Source organism: Myodes glareolus, chromosome 11, assembly GCF_982192425.1.
Source record: "Myodes glareolus chromosome 11, mMyoGla1.1, whole genome shotgun sequence".
Lineage (NCBI taxonomy): Eukaryota > Metazoa > Chordata > Mammalia > Rodentia > Cricetidae > Myodes > Myodes glareolus.
In genome coordinates, this window is record NC_142036.1 from 21,688,338 (window position 1) to 21,700,856 (window position 12,519).

Here is a 12,519-nt window from a genome sequence, read left to right on the forward strand (position 1 = left end):
GACTTCCCAGCCCCACGGTAAGGCGTCACTTCCGCTTGCGCCAGTTATTAGAGTACGCGCCTGGAGTCTAGGTCTCGAGAACGCGCCAGGAGCGTCTCGGAGGCGGGAGCGCGCCTCGTAGATGACAACAAATTTGTCGCGCAGTGTCGGAGTCCGCTTTGCCGCCGCCGCCTGCCCTTTGGCTCTCGTGCATACTCTATCCGGACCGACAGAACACTTCGAAAACCTCTGGCTTGGGGCGCCGGGTTCCGCTCAGAGACCTGTTCCCGCCGGGCCTAGTGCGAGCGACGCGACGCGGGCCATGGGGTCGCCCTGAGAGACGGCGGCGCAGAACTGTCATGCAGTGGTCACCGCGAACCTAGACCCCATAGCAGCCTGGGGACGCCGGCCGGACCCGGTCGCCGCAGCGCGCAGCCCCGGCCCTCCCAGCCGCCAGTCCTTACCAACATGCCTTGGCCATTTTCGGAGTCTATTAAGAAGAGGGCCTGTCGGTACCTCCTGCAGAGATACTTGGGCCACTTCTTACAGGAGAAGCTGAGCCTGGAGCAGCTGAGCCTGGACCTGTATCAGGGTACCGGGTCCCTCGCCCAGGTCCCCTTGGATAAATGGGTAAGCTGCCATCAGCTAGCAGGGTTAGGGACTCGCTCTCTTTAGGGCAAAACCTGAGCGTTGTCATCCAGAGTCGGTGACGTTCAGTCCCTCCTTGGGAATGGTTTGGGTTCAAGCGTGGCGGAGCTCAGAGAAGTGTGTGAAGTGTAGCAAGTTTGCGACCTTATATCACGTTGACCGACTTAAACGATATTATGGAGGCACACACCATGCGAACAATTGAGTCATTGCTTGGTGGTCTGTGAAGCAGGAAGGAGGTGACCAGCCCTGCCTCTTGGGTTGTAAGGGTCTGCGGGGGTACAAGGCAAACAAACCCTATCTTATTGGATGACGTTCGGAAAGATTAAAGGTGAAGAGGAGGTTGGATGCTGGTTTGGTTTGCCTGATTGTCTTCGAACAGCGTTGGGCGTCTGGGAGAAAGTTAGGTGAAGGCCTCTTCTGCCGGGTTTGCCTGTTTTGCTTGATTATATGTTTACGAGGCCAGGTCGTTTTCCCAGCTTGTGAGTGGTTGTGCGGCCCCAGGAGTGCTGTTTAGATTTGCCTTTTTGCTTCACGTGAGATAAATCGACAGGTCGTAAACGCAAGTGTTGCAAACGCTCTGAAGCTGCAAACTCAGCTGTTTTTGAAAGAGCCTGTTTGCTCCCAGAGGCTGTAGGTTGACTCACTGTTTTCCGTGCTTCGTGTGTGTTTCAGTTCACCAAATACAGCTGTATTCGCATTGATGGGTTAAAATGTCCAGTATTTTACTTAAAGGCCTTGGGTTTGTAGTGTCTTCTCTTTGCCATCAAGAAGTGTAAATTGTGGAGACTCCTTTGCAGTTTGTGCTAATTATAATTATATTGAAACTAGGTGACTTAAATCAGGGAGAGTACTCATGCTAGTTTAAAGAGCTCTAGTTTGAGCAATGAAAAGATCTTGTCCTATATCAGAGTAGTCTCAGGCTATCACAGTCAGCTGAAAAGTGGTGGTCAAAGTAATTAACCCAAGTTCAGTAATCCTGAAAGGACAGTACACTTCATGCATGCCAGGTACTGTGCCAGGCTACTGTATAACTGCTATTCTTTCTTATCAGCAAATGGGAAACTTTTTTTTTTTTTTTGAGACAGGTTTATTATAAAGCCCTAGCTGCCCTGGCACTTAGCTATGCAGCCCAGAATTCATGACGGTGCCCTCACCTTAGCCTCCCTGGTACCATTTTGAGTGGGCTACCTTTTTCTTTTCTGTGACCAGCCATCTTATTCAGAGGCTTAAAGATGAGCAGGAGCTGAAGAGGGCATTGGGTTCTGACGTCCTCTGGATAGACTTCCTTGGTCTCTGCCATTGCTGAGAACTGGAGAGGGAGTCCTGAGGGAGGGTTGATGAAATGTCATGCAGCAATGCTCTTTAAAGATGACACTAATCCTAGCAGGTGGACATTATTGTAACTGTTTTGTGAATGTTAATACTTTATCCTGTGTCACAGCTACAGGTGTTACAGCACACATTCGACTCTGATTCCTAAACCCTTGCTTTCTTCTTGTCGATGCAGCCCTACAAAGTTCAGTTTCCAAATTCAGTTACTTTAAAAAAATTTTGTTTTTTTCTTTATGCACATTGGTGTTTTGCTGTGGGTGTTTGGGTCCCCTGGAACTGGAATTATAGACAATTGTGAGCTGCCATGTGGGTGCTGGGAATTGAACCAGGGTCCTCAGGAAGAACAACCAATGCTTTTAAACCACCAAGCCATCTCTCCAGCTCCCCAAATTCAGTTACTTTGTATACTTCATTTTAATGACTTTCAGGCCTGGAAACAAGATGTCTACAGAGATCCATACATGCTAATGGAAGAATTATGTGAATGATGACATGACTAGCATTTCAGTTTTTTAAACAAAAAATTATTTTTCAGTGTGTGTGTGTCCATGTGCATGTGGGCACTTATAGAAGCCAGGAGACATGAGATTTCCTATAGCTGGATTACAGGTAGGCTGTGAGCTGTTGTGGGTGGTTGGGAACTGAACTCGGATCCCCTGTAAGAACAGCAATTACTCTTAACTGCTGAGCCATCCCTTCAGGCAGCATTTCAGTTCATAAGTTGCAGTTATACAGAGGAATTGGTTGCACTTGGCAAAGATGTAATCAGTTATTCTTAATGATGAACCAGAGGTGGTAGTGTGCTGTTTGTGTGCAGCTGGGAAACTGCATCTAAACCCATTTCTTTTAATTTTTTTTTTGTCCAGAATGTTTTTTATACAGATTTGGACAGTATTTCCATATTTCAAATCTTTTATAAACCTGTATAGTTAATGACTTTAAAGATTAGACTTTTTGTTTGTTACTTTTGGTTTTGTTTTTTTGAGACAGGATCTTTCTAGGTGGCCTAGTCCAGAACTGAACTCAAAATCCTCCTCATTCGGCCTCTGGAGTTCTGGTGTCTATGTTTTCAATAGAAATGTGTTTTGTTTTGTTTTTTAAAACTTACTATGTATACAGTGTTCTGCTTGCACACCAGAAGAGGATACCTCTTTATAGATAGTTGTGAGCCACAATATGGTTACTGGGAATTGAACTCAGAACCTATGGAAGAGCAGCCAGTGCTCTTAACCTCTGTGTCATCTCTCCAGCCCCCACCCCCTCTATAGACAGTTTTAAGCCCTTGCTCTATTGTATTTATTTTAAGTCAAGAACCAGTGGAAATCTTTCCAAGTAGTTTTGAAAGATAGTGCAAATATTCTTTAAAAAGTAGAAATTTTCTTACTCATTTTAGAAGTATTATCCTTACTTGGAAAAGTTAGATTAAGTATGCTGTGTGGTTTTGGAAACTGTCTGCCAGGTGGCATATATTCTTCATCATTTGATATCATGTGGGTGGTTAGCATAGTTAGAACTACTACTTTGCATAGGTTGAAGCTGCTATCTCTAAACCCGATTCATAAATACCTGACAGTAAGGAAACCAGGAAGCTAGAGACTTCATTTTGGACATCATGGACTCATGAAGAGCTTGAAGTGGAGGGAGATAGAGAGTAGGGTGTGGAACTGTGCCATAGTTGTAATGGGCTCCCTTTCGGTTTTATGAGCTCTGGGCTCCTAGAAGTGGGCAGAAAAGGAAAGGAAGAGCTTCTGTCTGTGAGAGAGTGGACTTTGTGACTCACTCTTTCCAACTTCTGAAAACTAGAGATTTGTTTTAATTATTTACATAATGAGGGAACTTTAAAAAGTTTTTTTCCCATTTAATCAGTGTGTATACACACACACACACACACACACACACACACACACACACACGAACATGCCACAGCATGCCTGTGGATATTAGAGGACATCTTGTAGGAATTGGTTCTCTTCTCCCACTGTGTGTTCTGGGACTCCAACTCAGGTTGCTATGGTTGGTGGCAGGTGCCTTACTCACTGAGTCATCACTACTGTGTCTATTTTAATTTTTTAAATGGAGGCTCTTTATTTATAGGTTTAATATAGTTATGGAGTGTTTAACATGTGATACTACTAAGGACTGGACGATGGGATAGTGAAGTAAACAGTGATCCCCACCCCCCTCTCGGGTTTTTCTGTTTAACAACCCTTGCTGTCCTGAAACTCACTTTGTAGATCAGGGTGGCCTCGAAATCTCAAATATCCACCTGCTTCTGCCTCCTAAGTGCTGGGCTTAAAGGCGTGGTCCAGTATGTCCAGCTTGATTCTTTTCGCACGGCTGGATCTTTTTTGTCTGACTTGATCCTTTTCTCATGAGAACTCAGTATGTTTAGGAAGGTAGACAGCAATTACCCTGGAGCCTTTTAATTTCACTTTAATAATTTTTTATTACTTTGGTACTTATATTTTATAGGTATGTGTGTGTAATCAAAATTGACTTCGGTTCAAGAAGCACTAATTTGCAATTATTTGCCCAATGCTACAGTAGAGACTAGAGTATAACCTTTTTTTCTGATTATATGCATGGAACTCACTGGTGAACATTGAAAACAGATGGCTTTAGAGAAGAGACTTTTCAGAGCTGGTTCAGGTGGCTTCACTGTCAACTCTAGAGCCATTAGATCTCACAGGACTAGCAAAGAGAATGTCGTTGAAGTCAGTGTGACTGAGCAGCTTGGGAAGGCTCTCCTGCTGCTATAATAAATTTCGAATTTCACAGGAGTGAATTTCAGTTTCTTATCATTCAATGTACAGGGGATTTTTGCCAAGTACAGAGAAGTCTGTATAAGTGTAAGCTATTTACTTTTCTCACACTTAGAGAAAGCGTGCTGTAGCTTAGTGGGCCCAGTGTAAGTCCTGAACTACTGACTCTAGTAAGAACTCCTGTTTCTTTTGATCTTACCCTTCAGTACTGTACTGCAGCCTTCAAACCACTATATTTAGGATTTTAATGTGGCCACAAAATTGGGGTAGTAAATTTGGTGTACATAGAGAAGAGAGTCCCATTGAATCTAGTTTCTTAGATGGTTTGCTGATGTTGACAGAGCCCTAAAGTGCAAAGGCTATCACGGATTTTGCACAATTGAAAAGGCTTAGATGTCTTTTAATTGTTCATATAATATAAATGACAAAACTCACATTCTTGCTAGAAAAATCCAGGGAAGAAAGATGTGAGGTATGAAGTATCATCCTTAGACCCAGCTTGTCCGAAGATGGAAATAGGACACCCAGGTTTTGAATTTAAATTGTGGAAATACTTAATACAGAAGCAAGCATTTCTGAGCTTATCTTTTCTACTTTATACGGAGGACTTTATTTTTGGGGTCAGGTATTCAAAAACTTTTTAAAATGACTTAAACCTATCAAAGACTTGAAGCCATTTTTAATATGGAAAATATAAAACATAATAGCAGGAAAACTCTTACTGGACAGCTATCAGAGGCAGGGGTTGCTGCTGGGATAGAAAAGGTTATTAGCTTGCCGTAAAAGTAATTGTAGTTTTGGATTTTTGTAATTTGATTTTGACTTCAGCAGGGTGCCCAAGTGAGATTTTCTCTCTGAAGCTAGTTTAAGTGACTCAGGCCTTTCCCCTGTATAGACAGTTAATTTCCTGGACTATGATCTTATGTTTACTGAAACCAAGGTGAAGGGTAAATACAGAATATTAGTGATTTGTTAGGTTAAGCAGAAGACCATTAGATTACACCTTCCTGAGTCTGCTGTTAGAGTAGGTATACTGTTTCTCTATTCAATGCCTCCTGCTTGGGGCTCCTTTCTAATCAATGAGTAATGTCAGCAAAGAAAGCTACGAGGGATTAGTTTTATGTTGAGTACAAAGGTTTGACTGAGTGAATGCTTTCATACCAAGTCTTCATGGTGTGTGTGTGCGGGGTCTGCAGTTTCCCTACAGGAAAAGTCAAGTCTATACACTACTGGGATACTGTAGAAAGGAGAAATGTCATGATTCCACAAGATTTCTATGGAACTGACAGTGACTTATCCAAAAGACAAGTGTTCCTGCAGCTCTGTAAAATGGGTTCTTCACAATATTATATTTTTTTATTATATTTAATAAATATTAATATAATATAATATATTATATTATATTTTTTTCTTCTTTGTTTTTTTTTTACAGTTTGGTTCAATATTATATTTTTTTTGTGAAGTTGTCTAGTGGTTGGTCACCTGTACTTTTGTTGTATAGTGTTATGGGCTTGCCATAGTATGGTTCTCCTCTTTTGTTCTCACAATGCACCAGGTCTCCATTGGGTTGTGATGAACCATGAAAAGTGGATTGTGTGTGACAACCAGTGGTGCCACATCAGTGGCCGGGCAGAGAAGATGCCCCATAGCACTTTCCAAAGTCAAACTTGCACCAAAAAATGTCATGGTCACTGTTTGGTGTCTGAGTTCTGTGTCCTGGCCAAGCCCTTACATCTGATGAGTGTGCTCACCTAAACTCATGAGAAACACCCCAAAATGCAGTGCCTACAACTGGCATTGGTCAACAGAAAGGACTCAGTTCTCCGTGACAACATCTGACTGCACCTTGTACAATCACTGTTTTCAAAAGTTGAACATACTGGCTCTGGAGTTTGCCTCATCTGACCTCTCTCCAACCGATGACTGCCTCTTCAAGCTTTTTTTTTTTTTTTTTAAAAAAAATGGGGAAAATCCAACAGGGTGCAGATGATGCTCTGTAAGAGTCCTTCAAATCCTGAAGCAGAGATTGTAAAAAGTACTTATTTTTGTATACATGTGTGTGCAGTTGGCTTGTGCATGTCACATTATACATGTGGCAGTCAGGATAAGTCGGCTTTCTCCTACCAGATGGGTATATGAGTGTGCTGTGGCATACATGTGGAGGTCGGGGGACAATTTGTGGTAGTGAGTTCTCTCCTTGTCCTGGGGATTAAACTAAATTGTCAAACTTTAACTTCTGACCCTTGCAGTTTGTTTTACAGCAGCCTAATGGAAGAGAAGGGGAGGAGGAGGAGGAAGGGGGTTCGAGGAGCTGTATGACAGGCCGAGACTACAAGGGGTCGAGGGATTAGAGGATTGGCATTGATAACTGTTGGGGGCCGTCAGTGTGAGTGGTGTGCAGAGAATGCGTGCAGTGTGGAGGGTGGGTGGGGAAACAGGCAGAGAATGACATTTACGTGAGCATATTTTAAGTGGTAATGGATTGGAAAGATGGTGACATGTCACAGAAGCAGTGGGAAGTTAGAATTCGAAAAAGTAGGGCAGTCCTCGGGACTAGGATGGGAGGAGGATGTAAGAGTTGAGGGCTGGGTCTGGGAAGCTCGGTTGGTGAAGTGCTCGCCCTGAAGGCATGAGGACTGGAGTTTGGTTGTGCAGCACCTTGTAGGAGGTCAGATACAATGATGCCCTTGTGGAGCTAGCCTAGCATAATCACCAAGTTCTAGATCCAGTGAGAGACCTTGCTTGGAAAGGTGGGGAGTAACTGAGGAGGATAGAAGGATACCTGACATTGACCTCTGACCTTACGTGTGCACACACAGTGAGCACATGCATCTGTGTGTTCACCAGTGAGAACACAGCACAGATATTTCATACACGTATGTGCAAATACTCCCCCACTAAATAATAAACAACAAATACATGTAAATTTATTAGTTTAAAATTGTAATAAAAAAATCCTTGCTACCTTTAATCCTAGCACTTGGGAGGCAGAGCCAGGCAGATCTCTGAATTTGACGCCAGACTGGTCTACGAGAGTTCTAGGACATCTCTGTTACACAGAGAAACCCTGTCTTAAGAGACTTTTAAAAAAATCATCCTTGTGTGTAAATCCCTGGACAATCTTTAGGGTTCAGACAGACCTCCTGAGGCAAGCTTTTTGTATTAGTCAGGAATCTCTAGAGGAACAGAGCTGATAGAATGAATGTATATGTATACAGAAAGGGGGGTTTATTAGAGTGGCTTACAGGCTGTGCTCTAGCTAGTCGAACAATGGCTGCCTACCAAAGGAAAGTCAGAGAATCCAGTAGTTGTTCAGTTCATGAAGCCGGATAGTCTTCAGTGTACACTGGGATCCCGAAAACTTAGACTCTGTTGGTACTCGCAATGAGAGTGAAGGGCTGGACTTGCCAGTGCGTGGGAGGACTAGCAGGCAAAGAGCCTTTCTGTGTGCTGTCAGAAGAAGGGGTGTCTGTGGAGGCCAGAAGAGTGTTGGATCCTCTGGAACTGGGGCTACAGATGGTTGTGAGCTACCCTGTGGGTCCCAGAAACCAACCCTGGTCCTCTGGAACAGCAGCCAGTGCTCTTAGCTGCTGAGCCTTTTTCCAGCCCAGCTGTGGCTTTCTTAAATCTCCAGTGCTCAGCACATTTGTGGGCGTATTCATATTGCTGAAAAGGTTGGCATTCTGTGTTTTTAAATCACGTGTGTTTTCAAATTTCAAAATGAACTTGGTTTTTCTCTCTAGTGTCTCAATGAAATCCTGGAGTCAGCAGACGCACCTTTAGAAGTCACTGAAGGATTCATTCAGTCAATTTCCCTGTCAGTTCCATGGGGCTCCTTGCTGCAGGACAATTGTGCACTGGAAGTGAGAGGACTGGAGATGGTCTTCCGACCTAGACCTCGTGTAGGTAGGTGTGTTGCATGTGCCTGTTCTGTTTATTCAGAATCAATCCTATAAAGGCTGAGAAGTCAACCCAATTGTAAAAAATTGAGCGTTGGATTTATGACTTTGAACTGGATTTGTGAGATGTTCATTTGATTAAATAAGAGGATTTAGTACTTTGAAAGATGTATGTAAGTATACCTTTAGAATGTTCCCTCCTTATTCACACTCCAGAACATTAATGTATAAATAATATGTGATTATTTCCTATTAGCTGAAGTGACTTCTATTTTGAAGATTGAATATTTTGAAAATATTGTGTTTTCAAATGAGGAAGACTGTTCAATGATTCATGGAGAAATGTTGGAAGGGCATAAGATTAGACTTTTTAAATTTAAGTTTTTGTTATTTTAAATTATGTATATGTAGGGAGTGAGATTGGGTATGTATGCACATGAGTGTATTTACCTGGCGGTCAGAAGCCTTGGATGGAACTAGAGTTACATGTAGTTATGAGCTGCCTGATGTGGGTGCTGGAACCAAACGTAGGTCCTCTGGAAGAGCAGTACAGGCTCTTTCTTCACTGCTGACCTCTCCAGCCTCCAGGACTGAATTTGAAGGGATTTTCATCGGTGTAGTGTTGAAGAATAATGACAGCGAATGATTATAATACTAAATTTAAAACTCACCACATTAGCACAGCGCTGGTGGTGCACGCCTTTTATCCCAGCACTTGGGAGGCAGCGGCATGTAGATCTCTGTGAATTCAAGGCCAGCTTGGTCTAAGTTCCAGTATAGCCAGGGCTACACAGTGAAACCCTGTTTTATGTTTTGAAAAACCAAAAAAGCAAACCAAAACAAACCAACAAAAATCCCTAAAAATCTACCACTGCCAACAAAAAAACTTTTGCCACATCCATAGTGATGACAGTTATGAAAGGTGGGCCTGGATAAGGGATGTGCTTCTCAATTGTAGTGTGACTCAGAGAAATGGACAGACATGATCATCTAGGTAATGCCATGTATGAATGTGTCCAAATGTTTCCCGGAAAACAAGTTTAAATTCGTAGAGCTATAGTGATCTATTTTGAAAGTAGAAATGCTCTAAATATTTTATTCATTAATTCATTTATTTTTGGGAAATTTCACTATGCAGCCAGGCTGTCCATGATTTGAGCCCGTGGTCTTCTTGCCTCAGCCTCTTGAGTGCTGGAATTGTAGTAGTATTTCACCATACCTGGAAACAATCTGATATCGGTGTTTGTGTGCATGAATTTTAAAGCCAGAGAACATCCTCTGCTATTGTTTCTATGTACCTTATGTTTTTGAGACAAAGTCTGTTAGTCTGTACTTACATAGGCAAGGCTGGTGGGCCAGAGAGTCCCAGGAATCTGCTAGTCACTCTTCCTTGGCGCTAGGATCACCATATTAATTTTTTTTAAAATGCACAGACTTAGGTCCTCACGCGTACAAAGCAAGAACTTTACTGACTGAACTATCATCCCAGCTCCTAGATAATTTACTTTATAAGAACATTGTATCTAGCCGGGTATGGTAACACATACCAATGGTCCCATCTCTCAGGCTGAGGCAGGATGATGCAAGTTTGAGGTCAGCCTGAGTACATAGTAAGATTCTATCTCAAACAAAACCCAAGTGACAACAAAAATTATTTGATCATCATTATTATTAGGGTTTTTTTGAGGCAGGATCTCACTATATAGGTCTGGTTATCCTGGAACTCACAGAAACCCTGCTGCCTCTGCCTCCCTAGTGCCACCAGTCCTGGTTGATTCTATCTTTTAGCCATGGTGGATAAATACTCCCTTTGGAAGTTGAGCTTTGAAATATTTTCCCTTTTAAAGCAGCCTATTAAAATGGCCTTTAGGTTCCATTTTGGAAGGCAGTAATTTGAGTAATATGTCAATTTGTTTTGAGCAGTGTATGGAAGTATGGATTTCCTCAGCAGGAGAGGTCTGGAAGGGTTCTTAGGGCCCCTGTGTTTACTCCTGTGAGGACACCCTTTTATTCCACCCTCATTGTACCAATTCTGCAGCCGTTGTCATCTGCTGCTGCTGGAGTTCCTAGTGATACCTCCCTATTCATCCTTGACAGTCATCTTTTCTCCTAATGTGTGGTAAACTGTCTTAAGTGCATAACTCATAATTTTTCTATCTCTGTAGTTGGTTAGCAGACCTCAGCTCTCAGGCTAAATTAGTCTAATGTTTTTATTAAGTCAACTTTTACTGAAACAGACCCATACTGTTTGTTTACTCTCTATAGCTGCTTTGGCACTCTGAGAACTTTGCTCAACACAACACATTGCTCACAAAGCCTAACTATCTACTGCCTGAACCCTTTACAGAGGATATTTGTTAGCTCTTGCTCTGTAGTGTCTAGCATGGTGCCATGTACGAGTAAATATGCCTGCTAGAATTTGTTGAATGAATGTATAAATTAAAATTTGATAAAAATAAAACTTGAAATAAAAATATGTTGTAGGGCTTTTTGTTTATTTGTTTTTTGTTTTTTTTTCGAGACAGGGTTTCTCTGTAGCTTTGGAGCCTGTCCTGGAACTAGCTCTTGTGGACCAGGCTGGCCTCAAACTCACAGAGATCCGCCTGCCCCTGCCTCCTGAGTGCTGGGATTAAAGGCGTGCGCCACCACCGCCCGATTTAGCAAGGCTTTTTTATCCTGTATTTATATTGTTCTGTTATTGTAAGGTGGTTCTTAAATGTCTAATATAATTTCTCACAGGTAACATCATAATGTTGAAAATCTAACATAAGGGGCTGGAGAGATGGCTCAGAGGTTAATAGCATTGCCTGATCTTCCAAAGGTCCTGAGTTCAATTCCCAGCAACCACATGGTGGTTCACAACCATCTGTAATGAGGTCTGGTGCCCTCTTCTGGCCTGCAGACATATACACAGACAGAATACTGTATATATAATAAATAAATATTAAAAAAAAAGAAAATCTAACATAAAATATAATACTTTAAGAAATGCCATTAACATAACAGAAATTATTTAGGTTTATTTGTACTTTCTGCAGCGACTGGGTCTGAGCCTATGTATTGGTCAAGCTTCATGACCAGCAGTATGCAGCTGGCAAAGGAGTGTCTTAGCCAGAAACTGACAGATGAGCAAGGAGAAGCATCCCAGCCTTTCGAAGGGCTAGAAAAGTTTGCGGAAACCATTGAAACAGGTTTGCATCATGTAGACCTTCACAACCCAAGCTTTCTGTAGTGGTCTGGGGCCTGAGATCATTTCATTGCAGTGATTTTTAAAAGAATTACTGTTCTCACTTCAGTACTTTAGGATTCAGGCTGTTTTAAACATTTCACTCAGTTTTTCCTTGTTTAGTTGTAGCCCATGGGAGGATCTGGCAGCCTACAAACCAACATTGTCCCAAGTGTCTGTTGTGATGTAGCTTGGTGATATGCTTTGGGTACAGTGTGTTTTACAAAATTCAGTTTCTGGGCATTCAGAAAGGAAAGAAATCTGCTTTTTTTATTTTTTTTACCAGACTACAAATTATTTCTTTACTGAGAGTGGATGGAGAGGCAGCAGTGATGGGGAATAAGCACTTGCCCAGCATAAAGGAGTTCTTGACTTTGTCCCGAGCAGCTTGGAGGAGGGGGCGAGGTGGAGGTCGGGTTTTTATTTGGTGTACTCGTGGTTTTTCATTGACGATTGCTCATTTGCTCTAGTGCTAAGAAGAGTGAAAGTTACTTTTATAGACACTGTGTTAAGAATTGAACATGTGCCAGAAAATTCCAAAACTGGAGCTGCGCTTGAGATCCGAGTAGAGAGGTAAGATTTTTTTTTTTTTTGGTCTGGAAATTGTTTCTGACATTACACTTTGGGACACTTCGAGAGACCAGAGGCGATAATAAATTAATATATTGTA

The 12,519-nt window shown here is 42.2% G+C and overlaps 1 protein-coding gene across 2 annotated transcripts in view; it reads left to right on the plus strand.

The window, feature by feature from the left end:
- Positions 1-34: 34 nt before the first annotated feature.
- Atg2b (autophagy related 2B) overlaps positions 35-12,519 on the plus strand; it is a 69,667-nt gene continuing 57,182 nt past the window's right edge. The window contains exons 1-4 of one of the 2 annotated variants that reach the window (XM_087911524.1): positions 35-609; positions 8,468-8,630; positions 11,662-11,814; positions 12,320-12,422. In XM_087911524.1, coding sequence (XP_087767650.1) covers positions 448-609; positions 8,468-8,630; positions 11,662-11,814; positions 12,320-12,422 — 581 coding nt within the window. In that variant the 5' untranslated portion in view covers positions 35-447. The remainder of the gene's footprint in view (positions 610-8,467; positions 8,631-11,661; positions 11,815-12,319; positions 12,423-12,519) is intronic. The other variant, XM_087911521.1, reaches the window with a different exon arrangement.